Here is a 23,087-nt window from a genome sequence, read left to right on the forward strand (position 1 = left end):
AGCCCCTCTGACAAGTTCTCCATTTCAATAGGGCTAATTTAGCCAAGACAAATAATAATAATTATGATAGGAAACTAGTAGGAAGAAGTCCCAGCCTGGGACAATGCTCACCAGGCACTCTTCAAGGTGGGTCTTATCTGTTGTACAGACATCAACCCTCAAGGTCTTCTGGTAAAGAGCAGGATAGGAGATCGACACCCAGAACATTTCATTGAATACGAGATTGTCAGACGCTTCCAGGGCTCTTGTCCGGAACAGACAGGTTGTGCTTTCAGAGCAAGGAAGAACAGCAACGCGGATATTTCTGAAAGGAAACATTGAACCCTACTTAGTTTGTGTTTAAGTTCAAAGCTTTGCTGGGTACCTTCTGTAATTCCAAAAAAGAAAATGTCAGGGGGCCCAACGTACATTTTCCTAGTCTTCATTTTTGCTTCCCTTTTATTTTATTTCCTACTCCTTATTTCCCCTGCCTCCTCTCAAAATTTACCCCCTTCACACTCTGAAAAAACACTTGTTGCAGAAGTGGTCCCCATAAGCACTTTATAGTCACCCCACGTTTATCCCCACAGCATGTATGTACATATCCATTACTTATTTTAATGTCTGTGTCCCCCTCTAAACTGTAAGCTCCTTGTGGGCACGGAACATGTCTCTTGTACTCTCTCAAGCCCTTAGTATAGTGCTCTGCACAAAGTAAATGCTCAACTGTAAATGATTTTACAGTTAGGACAGATTAAAGACCATCGGTGGTATTTACTGAACACTTATTTTGTGCAGAACACTGTATTAAGCACTTGGGAAAGTATAACAACATAGAATTGGTACACATGATCCCAGTGCTTTGCACATAGTAAGTGCTTAATAAATGCCATTATTATTATTATTATTATTACCCTCAAGGAGCTTACAATCTAGCAGGTTCAAGCTGCAACGATCTCATTGTTGGTTTCTAAAAAAATGGATTTTCCTGAATCCTGAGGTTATTTGTAACGAAAAAATAATAATAGTATTTCAAATAAATCTATAGCACAATTATAAAGATAAGCATATTGTATTTTCTTTAAGAGGAAAACTCTTTCTTTGTGCCCCAAATAGAAAGACTTTCCTTCTCTGGTAGTGGTGTAACAAGATAATATAAATGGAGGTATTTTTTAAGCAGCTAACTGGGTGCCCAGGACTGTGATAAACACTGGGGCGGATACGTGATAACCTGATCGGACACAGTCTTTGCCCCACCCAGGGCCCTACATGGCTTGGTCTAAGAGAGAAAGGGCATAATTGGGATGAGTGAATAGTAATAATAATAATAATGATGGCATTTGTTAAGCGCTTACTATGTGCAAAGCACTGTTCTAAGCGCTGGGGAGGATACAAGGTGATCAGGTTGTCCCATGTGGGGCTCACAGTTTAATCCCCATTTTAAAGATGAGGTAACTGAGACACAGAGAAGTGACGTGACTTGCCCAAGGACATACACCTGACAATTGGCAGGGCCGGGATTTGAACCCATGACCTCTGGCTCCCAAGCCCGGGCTCTTTCCATCGAGCCATGCTGCTTCTCTACTGTGGGAGACGCTCATCTGACGTACTTACATTTTCTGGTCTTGTTGCAACAACAGAGCAGCAAAGTTACTCAGTTGGATGATTAATATTGCAAACTGCTTGTTCTTGTCGTCGTACCTAAAATGAGGTGAAGACTATGCATCATCCAATTCTGTTGATAAATTATTTCCTGATAGCACCTCTTTCTCTTTCTCACATACACACACACACACCTGCTGAAGACTTCTGAGCTGCCTTTAAATGATTGTCACTACACTGTCTGTGAAATTCTTCCATTGAGACAGTAAGCACAACTTCATAGCAATAGTAAATAACTCCTGGAGGCACCCTAACTCTTGGGCAATCTGTGAAAGGAGTCAGACCAAGTCAGGCACTGAAAGTCTTGAGGGTTTGCTTCTTCCCACATGCGTCACATAGTGGGGATGCTGCAAAAGCAGTACCTCTGTCACTTCCCCACTCCCCACTTCCCATCTTACTTCATGGCAATCTCAACCCTGGCAGTGCCGGCTGCATCCGGCTCATCGCTGTCAAACACCATAGCTTCCGGGGCTCCCGGTCTGAAAGGCAATGGAGAAGGGGAGATGATTGTAGTTCCCAAGAGATGGTCAGGAAAATGTCTGGAGAGTGAGAAGGGCAAGCTAGAGATAACCGGTCCCCAAATCAGTCCAACTAAAGGAGGATCTAGCAGGAAACCATGTCTTCAACTGCAAAAGTCACTCTGATTATTATTATTAATATGGTATTCATTCAGTGTTTACTAATAAGCACTGGAGTAGATACAAGATAAATCAAGTTGGTCAAAAGTCCCTGTCCCACATGGAGCTCACAGCCTAACACAGAGGGGTAACAGTTATTTAATATCCATTTTACAGATGGATTGAAGCAGCACTGCTGTGGATAAAACTTGGGACTGGGAGTCAGAGGACCTGGGTTCTAATCCCAGCTATGTCACTTGTCTGCTGTATGACCTTGGGCAAGTCACTTAACTTCTCTGTGCTTATTACCTCATCTGTAAAATGGGGGTTAAGACTGTGAGCCCGATGTGGGACATGAACTGTGTCCAACCTGATTAGCTTGTATCTACCCCAGCGCCTAGTATATTGCATGGAATACAGTAAGTGCTTGACAGTGTTAGCTTGTTGTGGACAGGAATGTGTCTGTTACTCTCCCAAGCGCTTAGTACAGGTTTTGCACACAGTAAGCACTCAATAAATCCAACTGAATGAACAAAATACCATAAAAAATGGGGTAACAGGCACAGAGAAGTGAAGTGACTTGCCCAGGGTTACCCAGCAGGCTGGGTGGGGCTGGGAATAGAACCCAGATCTTTGACTCTTGAGCCTAAAGCTCTGATGAATAGTTTCAGGACTCTCCTTTAATGGTGATGCACAGCACTGGTCCCCGGGCGACCGCACAGGGGAGGACGACTTGGTGTTACTGAATGTGACACCAAGAACAACTCTCATTCACTCTGCTGGCTGGAGACCCCAGGGCCAGAAACACTTTTCTCAAGACCAAAATTAACACACACTACGCTTCCAAGGAAAAACTCTGGCAACAGCCTGACCCTGGATCTGGAGTGGGTGAGCCTGAGGCTGACAAAGCTCAGGCAGATAAAGCTTACCCAGTGGCAGCAAGACAAATTAAAGTCAAAAGCATTTCATCAAGCTACCTGGCTGGCTTAAGTCCCTGACAAATTGAAACAATCCACTGGCATTTCCAGACCACATGGTGGGCTGAAGTATCTTGGTGGTGGCTTAAGATGGCCTGACAAAGGCCTGGGACAACCTGACCCCCCTGTAACCTCCCCAGCGCTTAGTGCTTTGCACACAGTAAGCGCTTAATAAATGCCATCATTATTATTATTATTATTATTATTATTATTATTATTATATTAAGCACTTACTGTGTGCATTAGCCTGTACCAGGCACTAAACATTATCCTCCACGTACCTCAGCATTTAGTAGTGTCTGGCACATAGTAAGCACTTAAACAGCACAGTTATTAATATTACTACAATGGAGCTGGTAAACATGATCTCTGCTCATAAGGAGTTTACAGAGAGGGAGAGCGGGGAGACAGGCATTAAAACAGATTACACATAGGGGAAATGGCAGAGCATAAGGATAAATACATAAGTGCTGTGGAACTGGCAGTGGGGTAAACATCAAAGTGCTTAAGGGGTACAAAGTTACCCGCATATGAGACATAGAAGGGAGGGTGAATAGGGGAAGTTAGGATTTAGTCAGGGAAGACCTGTTAGAGGAGATGTAATTTGAATAGGGCTTTGAAGATTGGGAGAATAGTGGTCTTTCTGATGTGAGGGGGGAGTTTCAGGCCAGAGGAAAGATGTGGGAGAGGGGACCGCGGAGAGATGGAGGAGATGAAGATTGAGTAGGTTGATGTTAGAGGAGAAAAGTGTGCAGACTGGGTTGCAGTAGGAGATCAAGGAGATAAGGTAGGAGAGGAAGAGCTGTTTGAGTTCCTTAAAACTGATGGTGAGGAATTTCTATTTGATGTCAAGATGGATAGGCAACCATTGGAGGTTTTTGAAGAGTGGGGAAATACGGACTGAACTTTTTTTTAGAAAAATGATCCAGGCAGCAGAATGAAGTATGGACTGGAAAGGAGAAAGAGAGGAGGCAGGGAGGTTAGCAAGGAGATCAACAGTAGTTGAGGTGGGATATAATAAGTGCTTGGATCAGTAGCAGTTTGGATGGAGAGGAATGGGCAGATTCTACAGATATTGTGAACGTAGAATCGACAGGATTTGGTGACGTGGGTTGAATGAGAGAGTTTAATCTAAGATAATACTAAGATTAAGGCCTTGTGAGATAGGGAGAACGGTGGTGTTATATACAGTGATAGGAAAGTCAGTGTGGGGAGATGATTCGGGTGGGAAGATGAGGAGTTCTGTTTTGGACATGTTACTCTTGAGGTGCCGGTGGGATAGCCAAATAGAGATGTCCTGAAGGCAGGAGGAAATTCGGGGTTGAGTGGTACATTTGGGAATCATCTGAGTATGAATCGTAGTTGAAGTCAGGAGAGTGAATGAGTTCTCCTCCCTGGAGTTTCAAGAGGCTCAGGAGGGCCCTGAAGAAGTCTGGATGAACTAGGTCCTGAAAGAAACTAAAACTGTTCCCAAACTGCGACCAAAGCCAGGCCTGGCCCAGAACTCTCAGTGACCTGGGCCCTGGAGCATGTCTGAGGTAAACTGAGAGGACCCAAACCCAGGCCCTGGCAGGTTCCCCCCAAGACACCACAGGGATCTGGGCAACCCTAGTACCTAAAAAAGTGGGGTGGGGGCTTGGGCTACAGCACTGTGTCAGTCAGTACTGTAGGCTTCCACATTCCCCCAGCAACTGAGCACAACAAACTCAGGCAGATGCTTGAAGGACGAAGATCCAGCCCCTGTCACTCCTTGTCGGAGGACTACAGGAACCTACCCCACCTCTATTGTTTTCTTTTCCCCAGTTAAGGGAGCTATCACACATGGGATCAATCATGGACTTAAAGTAACTGTGAGAGATCTTACTGTCATTATTACTATTATTGTGGTATTTGTAAAGCGCTTACTCTGTGCCAGGCACTGAACAAGCAAATCGGTTTGGACACAATCCCTGTCCTATGAGGGGCTCCTAGTCTCAATTTCCATTTTACATATGTGGGAATTGAGGCGCAGAGAAGTGACTTGCCCAAAGTCACAAAGCAGACAAGAGGTGGAGGCGGGATTAGAACACCTGACCTTCTGACTCTCAAGCCCATGCTCTATCCATTTCACCATGCTGCTTCCCGACCTATTTACACCCACTCATCTTGAATGTGGTTACATTCTTGCAAATCTTTGTGTTACACAAAACTTGAGCTGAAGTATTCAGCGTGTCCAAAGCTGCCCACGTATGCCCAAGCCACTTCCTCCACCAAGAGGTGCACTGTGTATAAATTTGCTTGTGTTGGTGGAAGAACGTTCCCAAATTCCCTAGAAGCATTCTAGCCAAAATGCAGTTTATGTGCAGAAATGAGTGTACAAAGAACTCTTTTCACATTGGTCCATGCAGGTTGATCACAAAGAGGCTTTTTTTGTTTGTTTTAAATATAGAATTTGTTAAGCGCTTACTATGGATCAAGCACTGTTCTAAGAGCTGGGGTGGATACAGGTTTATCAGGTTGGACACAGTCCCTGACCCACACGGGGCTCACAGTCTAAATTGGACAGAGGATTTAATCTCCATTTTCCAGATGAGATAACAGGCATGGAGAAGTTAAGTTACTTGCCCAAGGTCACACAGCAAGCAATTGGCAGAGGCAGGATTAGAACACAAGTTCTCTGACTCCCAGCCTTGTGCTCTTTCCACTAGGCCACTGCTTCTCTGTGTTACCAATCTACCGGGGAAGGTTTTACTACGTTACCAGTCTAGCTGGGAGGTTACTCTATGGGGCCAAGCGTCAGGAGATGGGTCCTGGAGACAGATAATAATAATAATAATGATAATATTTTAAGCGCTTACTACATACCAAGTACTGTACTAAGTGCTGGAGGAGATACAAGAAAATCAGGTAGAACACAGTCCCTGTCCCAGATGGGATTCACAGTCTATAGAGGTGGGAAAATGGGTATTTAAACTTCATGAGGAAACTGATGCACTAAGAAGTTATGTGATTTGTCCAAGGCAAATGGCAGAACTGGAATTAGAACTCAGGTCCCTCTGACTCCCAGGCCCCCCCTGGTCTTTCCACTAGACCATGCTGCTTCCCTGTTCAAGAATCATGTTAAGTAGGTGGCAGTTGGGAAAGGTTTGAATTGCTACATTTTTCCCTTGGGAGATCTAGGCCAGGAAGACTTGGGAGACGGTAAGGTGGGTCACATTTGGGGCTCCAGGAGCACTGACAGTCAGTCTGAAATACACATAAATGGGGCTCAGGGTGAGCAGCTAAGAGACCAAAAATTACCTCTGTCCAGTTGCCTCGTACACTCCACTGTCGCCAGCCACCGATTCGTCTGACACTGCGGCGGATACACAGGCCACCTTTAGGGTGGTTCCCTCAGTCATGTTCACACCTGATACAGAGTGGGAGAACGAGACAAGTCATCACACTTGACATCTGCAAAGCCAGGAACGTTTCTACACCTTCCGACCAACCATCACCCACCTTCTGCCCTGAAGCAACATATGTTCAGGAATCGCACACATCACTACTCTTTGCAGTTCTCCTGCAGCACACCCCCAACGAACTTTCTGGCTATTGTTTATTCTCAAGTCTACGTGCTCCCTTAAAAACATCTGTTGACAATGTAGCAGAGGTGACACCATAGACAAAGACGACTCTCCTGAAGAGTCCACTGCATCTTCCTGGCTGCCGAGTTCCAGGTTCTGCGTCACTCCTTTCCTGTTCCTTGAGGCTCCTGGCTAAAAGGCCATTTAAAAGTAGCTCCCAAAGTCTCTGACCTGTGCCCAGCGGTTCACAGAAATCTAATGCATGCTGACTGGTGGCCAAGTCTATAATCGGCCTGAAGGTGACTCACTCTGATGACACTGTATACCAATGAGTTGAGAAGATTTATTTATACTTCTAGTGCTCCCTGGGGGCAGCGGGGGCGGGCAGAGGCAGAGAGAGGGCCAGTAGGTTTTGGTAATTACCTGCAAGGGCACAGAACAATAAGAGACAGCAAATTCTTTGCCTGGGGACAGACAGGTTTGCGCCTCAGGGTCAACAGTCCTTGATGAAGCTGCCCACACTCTCACCCAGCTTGCCAGCCAGGGCAACCTGGGCCCACAGTTCCTACCTGAACACATTTCTCATTTTTGCCTTGATCTAAATCCTTGATCTCCATCTGGGCTATTCTGGGGATCAGTGGATAATCATGACATAGAACCTGCTCAGAGGGTGAGCTACCAACTTCCCCAAAGAGCTAAAATAGCAGAAATGGTTCATTGGTTGATTCCGAAATCTACATCTCCAGCCCTGACCACTCTCCTTCTCTGCATTCTCACATTTCCTCCCATTTTCAGGACATCTCTACTTGGATGTCCTGCTGGCACCTAAGCCTTAACACGTCCACAATAAAAATCCTCATCTTCCCAACCAAACCCTGTCCTTTCCCTGACTTTCCCATTACTGCAGACAGCACCATTCTTCCCGTCTCACAAGCCTGTAACCTAGGATTGTCCTCTACTCAGTCACCAAATCTTGTCAGTCCAATTTTCACATCACTAAAATCCGCCCTGTCCTCCCCATCCAAACTGCGACCACGTTAATCCGAGCCCGTATCTTACCCCACCTTGAGTACTGCATCAGCTTCCTTGTTGACCTCCTTGCCTCCTGTGTCTCCCCACTCTAGTTCATACTTCGCTCTGCTGCCCAGATCATTTTTCTGTTCTGTTACCCCACTTCTCAAGAACCTCCACTGGCTGCGCATCCAGTTCCCCATCAAATTCCTTACCATTGCCTTTAAAGCACTCAATCACCTTGCCCACTCCTATCTTAACTTGCTGATTCCCTTCTACAATTCCGTACACTGACTTCACTCCTCTAACGTAAACCTACTTACTGTACCTCCATCTTATCTGTCTTGCCACCAAACATTTTCCCACAACACCCTTCTGATCTGGAACGCCCTCCTTCATATTTGACAGACCATCATTTTTCCCACCCACAAACCCTTATTAAAATCACATTTTCTCCAATAAGCTTTTTCCAACTAAGTTGTAAGTCCTCATTTCCTCTTCTCCCAAGTCCTTCTGCTTTGCTCTTGCACTTGGATTTGTATCTGTTAAGCACTTGCTCATTCACCCCACCCTTAGCCCCACAGCAATTATATGTATATCCATAATTTATTTTAATGTCTTTCACCCCCTTTAGGTTGTAAGCTCCTTGTGGCCAGGGAACATGTCTACCAACTGTTATATTAGTACAGTGCCCAGCACACAGTAAACACTCAGTAACACCACTGAACCATTTAATGGCCAGCTACCATCCACATCAGCCTCACTGTCTCCAACCTGGGCCAAACAGCCAGCAGCAGGTGATAGGTCTTGCCCTTTAAAGGAGTCATCTGGATTCACAAGGCGAAGCCTCCAAATTCCAATTAATTGCTTTATCCAAAGCTCCTCTCTTCTTATTTCCCACTCCCCACCCCATGCCGACCCCCAACCTTGGGGGTAACCATCTGAGTTCTCCACCCACGCCCCTGTCCGTTTTGCTCTAAGAACACAACCCAACCTATCCCATCCACTGAGCACACATCTTGTATGAGCAGCAGTTTTCAGTTCCTATCATTCTCAGGGCACACAGGATTCCCCTCTCTGAGACTCGTGTGCATCGTTCACCCAGGTACCAGCTCCAGCTCAGCTTTTCTCTGCTCCTAATCTCAAATATACCAACCCCTGAGCTCCCTTCAAGGGCCCAGAAACCATCAGTATGGAACATCTATTTCTATACTGGTAATACCAGCTCTGCTTGGTGCTTTCTGTACTTAAGTCATGAGGATTTCTTTGACTGTGTAGTGACTAGCACTTAACAGTTTAGGCTCCTCAAAGGCAACTGCACTCCAAGGTGCTTCTCTTGTCCACCAGGTGTTTTCCTGCGGTTTGAAGCCTAAAGGGTGAAAGATGGGGATTTGGGGGAGTGCCAGGTTTCCTCAGGGCTTGTACAGAAAATCTGTAGAAAGTACTCGTCAGGGATGAACAGAGAGACAAACAGCATTCTTTGTTGAATATCTATGAGGCGGGACAGAGAGAGAACTCTGACCAGTCAGAGGGCATAAGCAGAGTGCTGCCACGACCAATTTTTAAAAGGCAAAGTTGGCTTTATGTGTTCAAGGACCAACCTTTACAGTACCATTAGTAGTCAAGCCCCAAATGTTCCACTTCAGAAATCATGGTTCACTGATAGAAGCCACCACCTTCCTACTACTCAAAGTTTGGCCAAATAGGGGACACCAGAAAGGGGCTCCCAAAGCAGACAAGAGCCTGCCCAGGTGCAACTTGCACTGGTTGGTGACAATGTCCTCTTCAGTTCCAAAGCCTTTCTTCTATATTCGGGAATGACTCAAGCAGTTATCTAGAGGGATCTGAGGAAGATGTGGAGTTGTGAGACCCCCTAAAAGGGCAAAGGCATTCGGGCTAGGATGTCCTCATCTGTTCTTGAGACCACCAACCGACCCATTCTGCTTCAAATGCAACTCTGCCCCTACCCGCTTCACTGCTGGCATTATCTAGGTGTGAAAACTGGTGGGAAAAGCCTTACCCTGGCCCAGCTGTTTATCATCTGCTCTGCTTTCCTCCAGCCGGAACCCGTCGATCCCGGGGCCAAGCCTGAGCTCTGAGAGATTCACACTCAGCTCAGGGTCTTCAAAATCCAAGGGGGTCAGGAAGGCATCTCCAGACAAGAGCGAGTCAACGACAAGAGGAGAACAGGGTGGAGAAGGGGAGGAGAGAGAGGAGCGCGGGGAGAGGGAGGTCATGGACTTGGGGGTGCCGGACAGAGAACGCAGGGCCTGCAGGCGGCTAACTGGATCAGTCTTCTGGGTCTTGGCCACCTCGTTCTCATGGATTGTGGTGATGTAGCCTGAAGGCCGGAAGCCAGTGGCTCCCTCCAGGAGCAGCAAGTCCACTTTATTCTGGAGGTCAGAGTCCAACTGGTCAAAGGGGTCATAGTACAGGTCGGTGAAGCTGGCTGAGGTGGAGGAATCCTGGCTGGACGCGGCCAGAGATCCCCTGCTGGAGGTTAGGGAGCCAGGGCTGCTGCCTGAGGACAGGGACTGTGTGCTGCTGGAGAGGCTGCAGAGAAAACGGAGGGGAGAAGAGAGTCGATACACACCATGCCAGAGCAGTTGGTAGTTGACAGTCTTCTCCCACTTCTCCACTGGATCTCTGAACTGCAACTAAACCGTGAGTTCAAAGGTGGAGGAGACCCTTAATAAGCCAAGGGGACCTTGGCCAAGCCACTTAACTTGGCGGAGATTCAGTATGACTGGGAAAACGGAAATTTTTGCCCACTATTCCACAGGGTTGTTGGAAGGACAAATGGGATCAAATATAGGAAAGGACTCTGGAATATAAAAGTGCAGCAAATCTTCCAAGTAGTACATAGTGAGAAGGCAACCACTCACCTTTTCAGCTGGGTGTGTAGTGACGCAACAAGCCGGGTTGTTTCCTCTAGTTCTCGTACCAATTGGTTTCTCTTACTATTTAACTTCAGTCTAGGGGAAGAAAATAGGAGGTCTCATATGAAAACAAATTAAATTCTTCCCCAAAAGTAGAAAATCTAGGTGGGGATTCAACATAAGTCAATGTGAATTAAATACCATCTTTTGAGGGCAGTGAGATACAAGGACAGTGAGATGCAAAGTAATAATAATTATTAATAATAATAATGGCATTTACGTGCTTACTATGTGCCAAGTACTGTTCTAAGCGCTGGTGTAGATACAAGGTAATCAGGTTGTCCCATGTGGGGCTCAGTCAATCCCCATTTTACAGATTAGGTAAATGAGGCACAGAGAAGTAAGTGAATTGCCCAAAGTCACACAGCAGACAAGTGGCAGAGCAGGATTAGAATCCATGACCTCTGACTCCCAAGCCTGTGCTCTTTCCACTATGCCACGCTGGTTCTTAACCCCACCATGTTTTGAACAGAGGGAACCCCCTGGTTATTATCTGTTTCCACAAGATTGAAGTCTGCACTGAAATGTCCCCACCCCCGAATCTGCAGACAGTCAAAATGCCTGTCAATTCATCTTTTTCGACAGTCTGTTTCTTTCCTGGGATCTATATTTAGATCTTTAACTGTCTCAGTGAATGCTGGAAACCAGAACTCTGTAATCCAGCCTTCATACTGTAATCTTCCTAAAAGTGTGTGACTTTCTTTTCCGGGTCTTGTCCAACGAGTCGACACACAAAGATGCCTCTGCATGTGTTCAGCCAAAAATCCAATAATTAGAAATGCTACGGACTAAGTCCTCTCATATGCTTACGTGAGGCTGCAGCTTTTTGTGCTTTTGACTTCTGCTGCCCCCTATAAATATGCCATGTTTCGGACTTGGGAGTCAAGACATGATGTCCAGTTCACGTGGGAGCCTGGCTAGTGGTGAAAAGCAGTGTGGTCTAATGGATAGAGCACAGGCCTGGGCGTCAAAAGGACCTGGCTTCCAATTCCGGCTCAACTACTCATTTGCTGCGTGATATTGGGCAAGTCATTTCACTTCTCTTTGCCTCAATTACCTCAACTATAAAATGGGAAGTAAGACTGTGAACCCCACGTGGGATAGGGACTGTGTCCAACCTGATTACAGTGCTCGGCACACAGTAAGTGCTAAATAAATACAATTGAATGAATTAGCTTGTATCTACCCCAGCACTTAGTACAGTGCCTGGCACATAGTAAGTGCTTAACAAATGCCATTTTTTTTTAAAGCAGGGCTTAATATCAGTAGATATGCTTCTTGATACCAGAAAGCCGCAGAACTCCCAGAACTCCCCAAACCTGCCCATGTCAGAAAGGAATGCTGCTTGACATAAAAAAACTGTCAACCTGCTGTCAGCGATGTGGTGGTTTCTAAAGGGAAGAATCTGGGTGCCTTTAGTTCCAGTGCAACTGAAGAATAAACAACCAAATCACCAGGATTGGAGAAGCTGCAGCAGTAAAAACCCCTCTGGCACAGAAGTAATTACCACCAGTCCAACTCAGTACCTCTCTGACCAGAGGGAGGAAGCAGGTCAAAATTCTGGAAGAATAGATGCTCAGGACTTTCAGGGCTTGGCAGCAGGCAAGACATATGGAGACTGATAAATGGATTCCTTTAATATCAACAGAGGTCATTTAGGAACCTCCTGTTTTCCACAAGTGGCATTCCATCTGAAATATCTTTCATAGGCCAGGAACTGTGCATTGGAAAGTGCCCTATTTAAGAACAGTCCTGTTCAGGCTCTTCTTGTAGCCACAATACAGACAGCAATGGAATAACTCCAATCCAGGATGTCAGAAGAAAACTCGAGACAGAGATGGAGTCAAACCTTACCATCTGTGCTTTAGGAATTCTTTCCCCTGTGTAGTTCATGTATGCCACTCACAACATGCTAAGCATTAACCAGAGAGAGATACAGAAGGGGTGATCTTTCACCTTAGAACAACAGCCCCCTCATCCAATAGCCATGAACAATGTGTGTTCTCTTTGTGCTTGTCACACTGTGGGAGCCCAAATACAAACTAAACAATAAAATTGCATCTACTGACGTGCTGAAACAAGAAGGTCGTGACGTGTGTGTGTGTGTGCGCGCGCGCACGCGCGCACGTGCACTCAAGCACAAACGCATGCTAGGGCCAGGCCCAGCATCAGGTCATAGCCAGCCCCAGAATCAAGGGGAGCAAAGAGCTTGTAACTGTTTGCCCGCCTCTCCTTCCTATCTGGATGGAGCAGATCTGCCCAGAAGGCCCTGGTGAAGTCAGCCATTTGGGATTCTGGGAGATCTATAGATTACCTTCCGGCTTGCCCTTTCTTCAGTTGTTCACTCTACAATTCTCCTTCCCTGGGTCTTGGGAGGTGGCATTTTGGTCCCAACCTCTTGTGAAGGAGGCAGGCCATTAGTTGAAGGCAAAAGATATAAAAAGCACAAGAACACAAACGGAGACAGCGTGTTCCCTTTGCTTTCCCAGCCGGGGGAATGCTTCTATGAGTAATGACACGGTGGCTGCCTCCAAAGCTTCCACCTACAAGAGCCTGTCTTTAGGCACATGACATCAGTACACAGCTCCCAGCCCACACACAGTGCCCAATTCCTTTACTGCCTGCTACTGCTTTCACCCAAGGATCCAGCCACCTGAGTCCCCAGGCACTGTTGCACCCTCCTCGAGTTAATATTCACCTTTTTTGAAAGGTATTCGTTAAGCACCTATATGTCAAACACTGTACTAAGTGCTAGGGTAGATACAAATTAATTCAGACAATCTCTGTCCAGCATGGGTCTCACAGCATAAATAGGAGAAAGAATGGGAGAACTGAGGCACAAAGATGTTAAGTGACTTGCCCATGGTCACAGAGCAAGCACTTGGAAGAGGTGAGACTCGCAGGCCCATATTATTTCCACTAGGCCATGCTGCTACTCTTGCCTGGCCCAGATCACCCAACCACCAACAAAATATACAATATAGCACCACCAATCAGAATAATGTTCCTAGATGGAAAGAAAACTCAAACCAAACTTGATTGAGAAGCTGAATGACCTAGTGGCTAGAGCATACGCCTGGGAGTTAGAAAGACCTGGGTTCTACTCCTGGCTCTGCCAAATGTCTGCTTTGTGACCTTGGGCAAGCCACTTAACTTCTCTGTGCCTCAGTTACCTCATCTGGAAAATGGGGATTAAGACTGTGAGCCCTATGTGTGACATGGACATGTCCAACCTGCTTAGCCTGAATCCAGCCTAACACTTCCAGGTATAGTGCTATGTTCCAGGTACTATACGGTGCTTAACAAATACCTTTGGGGAAAAAAAAAAGTTGCCGTCTCTCACTTCCCAGGAGCAGTTCTGGTCAGAGGCTTGAAAAGAGAGAGGGAAGGCTAGAGAAGAGCTCATTCTCCTTCAGCATGTTGATATTCACCCTTCCCCCAGCCCCACGTCACTTTATGTATACATCTATTTGAAATTTATTTCAATGTCTGCCTCCCACGTTAGTCTGTAAGATAACTGTGGGCAGGGATTCTCTATTCCTACTCTGTGTATCATACTTTCCCAAGCATTTAGTACAGTACTCTGCACATGATAAGCACTCAAATTCCATGAATAGGAAGACTGACTGAAATGAGTTTTGGGGATTAGTTGCAGATTTCATTCACCCTTCACGGTTGTGAGGGATCAGGAGTCAGTTACACTTCAGTCCTTCTCATGCTCAGGCCTCCCACATCTGCCAGTGAGATTTTGCCCAAGCTGTCCCTCATGCCTGGGGCAACTGCCTTGAGTTGTCCATAGTAACCCCTCCTTGACATGACAGCTCAAGACTCACTGTCACCCAGGAAGCTTCAAGCTTTCCCCACTCACTGCCCATCTTGTGGCAGCCCATTCCATAACGTTCTCAGATTTGTAATTATTGTAGCTTACCTCCTATACTGATTAAAAAATTTATCTAGACACTGGATGTCCTCTTTCTCTCCCTTACTTGCTGTTAAGACCCTTGAGGGTATTGTCTAATATGGGCCCCTACCACACTAAGTCTTGATGACTGACCCAAAACTTAATTTGAGAACTGCTTCTTGGGGGAGCGCCAACAAGCCAATAAAGTTGGTGAGAAAACGTGGATTCCGGGTGGCTTGGGCCCCCCGCCCTCCCCACTCCCCGGCCATACCGCTCGGTGAGCGCTTTGCTCTGCGTGTCTCTTGCCGCTTGCAGGTCTTCCTCCAGGCGCTTCCTCACCAGCTCCAGCCTCTCCACTTCGCTCTGGGTCCACTTCCGGGGGCTGATGAACCGCATCTCCTTTAGCAGCTCCTCCTTCTCGTTGATGAGGATCAATCGGTCCCGCTCTGAGTCCAGCACGCCGGGCCAGGCCTCGCTGTCCAATTTGGCTAGCTGGATCTTTAGGTTGGCTATTCTATGGGCATAGAGGGAGGGTGACACAATTATCATGCCCAGTGGAGTTTTAGATCGTTCAAACAAAACAGCTCCCTCAAAATAAAGGTGAACAGAGGCCAGAAGAGACAATGGTAGCAGGACAGGGTAATGTGGAGCAGGAGGAGGAGGAGGATCAGAAATATCTGGGAATACCAGAGGTGTTTCTACCTTCAAGGCCCAATTCACACTAGAACAATTCAAATGGTTGGAATCAGTTTCATCTCTCCGGGCAGGGGTTTAGCCCTTGGGGTTTAACACATTCCCTCGGGGCCTCAAATAAATTCTCTAATCTCTTCCTATACAACATCTCTTGGATCCGCCCTTTTCTTTCCACTCAAACAGCACCACCCTGGAACACAGTCTCGTCACATCACATTTAGACTACTGTATCAGCTTCCCCGCCGGTCTCCCTGCTCCAAACTATACTATAGACTGCTGCATGGATCACCTTCTCAAACTGTGGCTTGACACATATTTCTCCAATGACTTTTCATGTCCCTCTGCATCAAGCAATAAGTCCTCACAGCAGGCTTCATGGTTTTCCACCAAACCACTCCACTTTATATATCTGCTCTCTTCACCCAGTACTCCACAGCTTGCTCCCTCAATTCCTCCCAGGCCCACTCTTGCTTTTCCCATCTCTGTCCCCTTGCTCAAAATGCTCCCCAGGCTTGGAATTCCCTTCCTCCCTAAATCAGACCACAGCCCTCCCCGTATTCAAATTTGCCTCCTTCATCCCATCTTCTCCAACAATCCTCTTCCAATTATTCCCAGTATCCCAAGTCATATATAACACATAGTCTACCAGCCACATATGACACACAGTATACTTATTTTTACCTATCCTTTGCACTTACGGACACATAGCCATTCAATTACCTGTTCAATTATGCATTTTGATTACTCTGTAAATATTTCTGAGTCTCCTCAAATAGAGTGTAAACTCTTAATGGGCAGGGAATTTCTCACTTCTGTTTTGCATTTGCCAGGTGCAGAATACAGTGCATGGAACCCATTGAGTGCTCAATAAATACTATTACTATTAGTCTAGTCTCTGAGTGTTTGGTTTTCACAGGGCCTACGGGTAGTTTCCTGCAGACAGGCACTGAGGATGCGGAAAGAAGTAGCTTCTGTGAGACCTTGGGTAAGTTACTTGGCTTCTCTGTTCCTCAGTTTCCTCATCTGTAAAATGGGGATTAATCACCTGTTCTCCCTCTTGGACTGTACCATACCACTGTACCTTGATCTTGTCTATCTCACCGCCAATCTCTCGCCCACATCCTACCTGTGGCCTGGAACGCCCTCCCTCTTCATATCTGACAGTTACTCTACCCGCCTTCAAAGTCTCATTGAAGCAGTGTGGCTCAGTGGAAAGAGCATGGGCTTTGGAGTCAGAGGTCATGGGTTCAAATCCTGGTTCCCCCAATTTTCAGCTGTGTGACTTTAGGCAAATCACTTAACTTCTCTGTGCCTCAGTTACCTCATCTGTAAAATGGGGATTAAGACTGTAAGCCCCTTGTGGGACAACCTGATCACCCTGTAACCTCCCCAGAGCTTAGAACAATGCTTTGCACATAGTAAGTGCTTAATAAATACCATTATTATTATTATTATTATTATTATTTTTGAAGAGACGTCTCCTCCAAGAGGTCTTCCCTAAATAAGCCCCCATCTTTTCTCCCACTCCCTTCTCCACTGCTCTGATTTGCTCCCATTATTCACACCTTCCTCAGCCCCACAGCATTTCTTTAATGGCATTTGTTAAGCACTTACTATGTGCCAGACACTGTACTAAGCACTAGGGTAGATAGAAGGATGTCAGGTTGGACAGAGTCTATGTGCCACATAGTGCTCACAGTTTTAGTCCCCACTGTACAGATGAGGTAACAGACACAGAGAAATGAAGTGACTTGCCCAAGGTCACACTGCAGACAAGTGGCGGATCCCAGACTAGAACCCAGGTCCTTCCTACTCCCAGCTCCCGAGCTCCAACCACTAGGCCACACTGCTTCCCTTATGTACATATCCATAATTTATTTATATTGTCTGTCTCCCTGTCAAGACTGCAAGTTCATTGTGGACAGGGAATGCATCTACCAACTCTGTTACGTTGTACTCTCCCAAACAGTACAGTGCACTGCACACAGTAAACACTCAGTAAATATGATTGATTGACTGTGAGCTCCATGTTGGACAGTGACTGTGTCTGACCTGATAACTTTGTATCTACCCCAGTGCTTGGAACATACTAAGCACTTAATAAAAATAATAATAATTAGGGCGTTTGTTAAGCTCTTACATGTGCCAAGCCCTGTTAGAAGATCTGGGTTAAATACAGAGTAATCAAGTTGTCACACATGGCTTTCACAGTTTTAATCCCCATTTTACAGATGAGGTGACAAGCACAGAGAAGTTAAGTGACTTGCTCAAGGTTATATAGCAAACAAGTGGCAGAGTCAGGGTTAGAACCCACGTCCTCTGACTCCCAAGCCCGCGTTCTTTCCACTAAGCCATGCTGCTCCTTAAACCACAATCATTATTACTCGTTATGTGCAATTCCTCCAACAACTACCCTGGGGTTTCCTATTCTCCCTTCTGCTAAGGAGGAGAAAACCAAGCACTTCCCTCTGAAGCTTTTCTATGGTATAGGAGAAGACTCCTCCCCACAGTGAGGAGTCAAAACAATGCGTCCTTCCCGGGTAGGAGGCACCCTCAGGAGGGAGAAAACATGGGTTTCTGACTATCCAGACCTCTGAATCCCAGCTAAGTGACCCAGATGGGCATACGGTACTCTCCCCTGCTTCAAAGCTTTATTGAAGGCACATCTCCTCCAAGAGGTCTTCCCTGATGGAAGCCCCTTTTCCTCTTCTGACATTCCCTTCTGTGTCACTCTGACTTGCTCACTTTATTCATCCCTGCTTCCTAGTCCCACAGCACTTATATACATATCTAATTGATTTATTTATATTAATGTCTGTCTCCCCCTCTAGACTGTAGGCTCGTTGTGGGCAGGGAATGTGTCTGTTGTTATATTATAATGATGGCATTTATGAAGCACTTACTATGTGCAAAGCACTGTTCTAAGCACTGGGGAGGTTACAAGGTGATCAGCTTGTCCCACAGGGGGCTCACAGTCTTAATCCCCATTTTACAGATGAGGTAACTGAGGCACAGAGAAGTTAAGTGACTTACCCAAAGACACACAGCTGACAAGTGGAGGAGCCGGGATTTGAACCTGTGACCTCTGACTTCAAAGCTCGTGCTCTTTCCACTGAGCCACGCTACTTCTCTATATTATACTGTTATAATGTACTCTCCCAAGCACTTAGTCCACTGGTTTGAACATAGTAAGCACTCAGCAAATATGATTGAATGAATGAAGAAGGCAATCCTGGTAGAAGTGTCGCTAACTGCCCTGGTCCCACCTCCAGAGCTTGTGGGGACATGCTGTACACCAGTACAATTTGCATGGAAGAGTGGATGGGGTGATCATCTCCTCTACTTAAGCCTGTTTTAAAAAGCAAGAAGGGCAGCCTCCCCTTTAGACGTAATACAGTTCACTGATGCTGCCTTAAATTCCTCTGTGGTTTGCTGTTCTTCAGTGAAACACATTTGGGGCTGGGCTAGGGAGAGGGGTGTCATTTATACAAGAGCTAATTCCCATAGCAGGCTTGCTTCTGGTTAATTAATTTAAATTCTATGATTATTAGAAATTCATCAGGACTATTTTTAGGGCTTCTTCATAGCTGATGTGCTTTCCGGATCCTTGCCAAAGCTTAGTCCTGCATCCCAGTGAAGTAGCAGCAATCTGAGTGCCTGTTCCAGGAATGTCTGTGTACAATTTTAAAGATATAGGCGTTTCACCAAGACTGCGGAGAACTGTGTTAATAGGCTCATTCCTAGCATACATTTCCAAGGATTCTGTTTCAATTTGGAGCTTTTTACACAAGTTCCTTGGGCTTTTTCAGACTCTGCTCAACTACAGTCCAGCTCTATCATTCTGCAAGCATTCCTCACAATTTTGGCTTAACAAGGGGGACAAAAGCCAGGGCCAGGCAGAAAGGACCCCACCGATATGGGAAGTGACACTATTCAGACAGGAAAAGCATCTAGTGCCATGTCTCAGTCCAAAGGGCTTTCCAAGATGGGCATTAAACCACATCCTGTAGGTATTCATTACACCAAAATTCTTGGTGGGTGTTCCAAGATATGAGCCACTCTCCTGAGCTGGCTTCTGAGGAATGGGGAGGGACTGGAAATGGGGAAGAGTTTCTGTTAGTTTAACAAAGCAGAGATCCCTAGAGCCTTCAAGAAGAGTTGGAAATGGCCCCACATTAGAGTTGCATTTCTTTGGGGCCATGGCAGGGGGTCCATGAGAAACGCTTCCTGCAATTGTACAGGATGCATCTCTTGATCTCCTGAAGAGATGATAAACCCAATCCCCCTTTCCAAGGCATGCCTAAATCCTGGTTTATCTTCATCTACAAAAGCCAGTGCTTAGTGTGTGGCCTAGATCATGTGACCCACATGACTATTATAGTCAGTCAAAGCCCACACCCTTCATAGTCTCATGGTTTTCTCTGGGTTCATCACTAGGCACCCAAGAGCTGGGGCCTTCCACAAACTGGAAATTAACAACCCTACTCTTGTCCCTAAAACCCTAATTGTGGCGCTAATGGACTCCTCCTTAAATGTATCTGTTTTCCTACTGTCAACTGAACAGCCATAGCCAGCTATACCATAATATCGGTCAGGAACACAGTTACCTTCTCTTAGCCTCTTCGTATCGCAGGCGTAATCTGACCTTTTCGGCCAACTGATTGTTGCCGCTGGTAATGAACTGGGAAGAAAATACAAAGTCAGTACATTATATGGTTATCTTTGCCTGTGCAGACTTCAGCTCGGACATTCTACACCAAAAAGGGCAACTCGTGCGGGGGTGTGGGCAGAGGGGGGATATCCTCCGGTGCAGCAAACAAACCTGAAATCATGGCTTAGTGGTAGAGCCCAGGGAAGATGGTTAATCCCCGCACTTCCCTTCTTCAGGGCACAGCTAAAGCTCAGGATCAGGGTTTAGCCACAAATCCAAGAGACATTAATGGAGGAGCCACACAATCCCCCCACCTCCCTGCCCGCAGCCTGGAAAATCAGCTCTGGGTGTCAAAAAAGCGTGGTTCACAGTTTGGGAGGAAGAAGCAAGGACAGCAAATGAATGCAAAAGCCATTCTGGGAGGAAAAATCAAATGAAAACTCTGTGGGTCAGTGTGAAACACCAGGAAAGAGGACTGGGAACTGAAAGGAGGTAAGAGACATCTTCAGCTACACCTTCAGCACACATCTGGCCCAGAGCTGGGCCTGGGGATCTGGGGTGGTGGCAGGAGAGGCGGTGCTAACTGGAAAGAGTGGCAAGAAGCTACAGAGCTCACCGGGTGAAGTACGGCTATGACTTCTCTTCACAAGTGTAAACGCGGCTACAGAAATCAGACAGGAATAGAGTTTAACCATAGGAGCTGGGAGGTAGGTTGGTCAAGTCTGTTTTCCTGGCTAGGCAATAAAAGGACTTTGGAACTGATTTCCATCAGTCAAACCCACTCCAAAATGACTGCCCGTTCCAAGCATTAGGGCTATCGACTCATTTTTATTTATTCCTCATTGTAAATGACCTTAGCTTTCAAATGACTAGCGTGGCATGTACATTAGATGGAGTCTGTACTAATCCGAGTGAGGCACGTGACCTTCCACCTGGGAGGAAAGAAACTGGAACTGAACTGCGGCATAATTTGAATAAACTGCAGAACCAAATTCAACAACCTCCATCCGCTCTATCACCCTCATTAAATTCCCAGGAATTTGCAGCACCAGTCCAGACACCACTGGAAGCCCCATTAGAAGCGGCCAGATTTTAATATTAACTGAATGCTGCGGTTCTGTTCTCCCTCCTTCTTACACTCTGAGTCCCATGAGGGGCAGTGACTATTTCTGATCTGATTAATTTGTATTTATCCCAACATGTCAAACAGTGTTGGGTACAGAGTAGGAACATAAATACCATTATTATTATTATTATGTGAGCTTCCTACATCCAGAGTTGTGGCTTTGGAAGGGATCACTCATCCCTCTACTGAATCACCTAAAGCTTGAAACAGCCTTGTGCATACTCCTCTAGCTGACTCTGAATAGGTACCCAAGCAAGTATTTATTCATTTTCCTACCTCTGTAAGGCCACTGGGGAGGGCAGGCTGGGCAAGGACATGGCTTTTTTGTACTTTTTATGGCAGGACGACTCAGAATTTTGAAAGGTAGCTCCCTCTTAAGACTTTTATTGGCTTAGCCATGAGAATTCAGGAAGTACAGTTGTAGTTCTTACTCACGTTTCCTGAAACCTCAGTCTGAGAGCTCACATCCAGGTACTGCCTGGGCGAAGAAAACGTGGTGCTTTCCAAGGAGGTATTGCTAGCCCACAGGTCTGAGTGTGAGCCTGGATCGGTGAGGAAGCCATCTTTCAGCATGGCCAGACTCTGCAGATGGAGAAGTCACAGTTGGAGAACACCAAAATGGTAACTACTTTCTAGCAGTGGAAATGGAAACCGTTTCTTTGGGCAATGTTAACTGTGCCGCTATTACTACTGGTCACCAACGTTATTGTTTGCTGACTGCCATTAGTTCTGATTGCTATTATTACTCCAATTACGCTCGTTGCTATGACAGATTATGCATATTCATTTAATCGTATTTATTGAGCGCTTGCAGCGAGTAGACACTGTACTAAGTACCTGGGAGAGTACAGTACAACAATAAACAGACACATTTCCTGCCCACAACGAGCTTACTGCCTAGAGGAGGAGACAGACATTAATATAAATAAATTATAGATGTGAGATCATCATTAAGTCATTTGCCTTCTGGAGGGATCAGGAGCTCTCCAATAGAGCCAGGTAGATCTTCTTTCCACCCCCACCCCTCATTTACACCATTGTTTCCTGCAGGAAATAAAGGATCAGCTCCCTCAATCTGGTCATATCCATACCTTGATGAGATCTTGCTTCTCCTTTTCCCCACAGGTGATGGCCTTTTTGATGGCTTTGGTCTCCCTCAAAACAGCCTGAGCTTCATCCAATTTGTAACCACCTTGAGCATCAGACATTTTCATGTCAATTCTGGGAGAGGGCACAACAGTTAACTGAGCAAAAGAGTAGCACAGCAAGAAAAATGCTTCCCAATAATTCTCAAACAGCAGCAGACTGGTAGTAGTGAAGAAATTGGGTCCAACCTATAATACTTAGATTCTTTGTTCCACACAAAGAGTCACGTGAAGGCCAAGCTGTCTTTGGCTAAAAATAATCTGGGAAGGGAATAACTGCTACACAGGTTCGTTGTCTGAAACAGTATCATCACTGCCTTTGAACGCGATGAACGGGAGGCAAAGGAAAGAGAGTTTGGCCTAGATGTTAGCCTCTTCATCAGTTATCTAAGTCTCTGCAGGGAGACCATGGGCTGTACTACAAGGCTCTCATTTATCGCTCCTGTCTATAAATAGACCATCTATTCCCTGCAAGGACTTGGGACCAGCAACGCTGCCAGAGTGCCTCTCTTGCTCTTTTGTTTAGGCCGAAAAATAAATCTGATCAGGGCCTTTCCGACCTGAATCAAACTTAAGATGCTTAGTGGAACCGACTGCTACCCTGTGTCGGATGGGAAACCTCTACCAAATGAGCCAGTCCCCTGCCCCACCCCCTGACCACCCCCTGCCACCATCAGGAGAGGAATTCGGCTACTGTACAAGTACGTCTGAGGGGACTGGAGGCTGAGGGGTGGGGACTGCGCCCGTATCCTTTGCCAACGGTCTGAATAGTTCTGAATCGCAGTCAGGGCTGGACAATGGATGCTTGTCTGCTTTGCTGCCTGTTTTTTAAGCAGCCTCT

General features: G+C 46.2%; 1 protein-coding gene across 1 annotated transcript in view; it reads right to left on the minus strand.

Annotated features, from left to right (window-relative positions):
• Nucleotides 1–23,087, minus strand: part of WWC1 (WW and C2 domain containing 1) — a 123,713-nt gene that overhangs the window by 17,027 nt on the left and 83,599 nt on the right. Inside the window, exons 6-15 of the mRNA XM_038772144.1 lie at nt 22,193–22,322; nt 21,537–21,683; nt 19,932–20,005; nt 14,903–15,145; nt 10,677–10,766; nt 9,812–10,344; nt 6,515–6,623; nt 2,040–2,120; nt 1,594–1,680; nt 112–304 (exon numbers count right to left, since the gene is read on the minus strand). Coding sequence (XP_038628072.1) covers nt 112–304; nt 1,594–1,680; nt 2,040–2,120; nt 6,515–6,623; nt 9,812–10,344; nt 10,677–10,766; nt 14,903–15,145; nt 19,932–20,005; nt 21,537–21,683; nt 22,193–22,322 — 1,687 coding nt within the window. The remainder of the gene's footprint in view (nt 1–111; nt 305–1,593; nt 1,681–2,039; nt 2,121–6,514; nt 6,624–9,811; nt 10,345–10,676; nt 10,767–14,902; nt 15,146–19,931; nt 20,006–21,536; nt 21,684–22,192; nt 22,323–23,087) is intronic.

Source organism: Tachyglossus aculeatus, chromosome X1 (assembly GCF_015852505.1).
Source record: "Tachyglossus aculeatus isolate mTacAcu1 chromosome X1, mTacAcu1.pri, whole genome shotgun sequence".
NCBI lineage: Eukaryota > Metazoa > Chordata > Mammalia > Monotremata > Tachyglossidae > Tachyglossus > Tachyglossus aculeatus.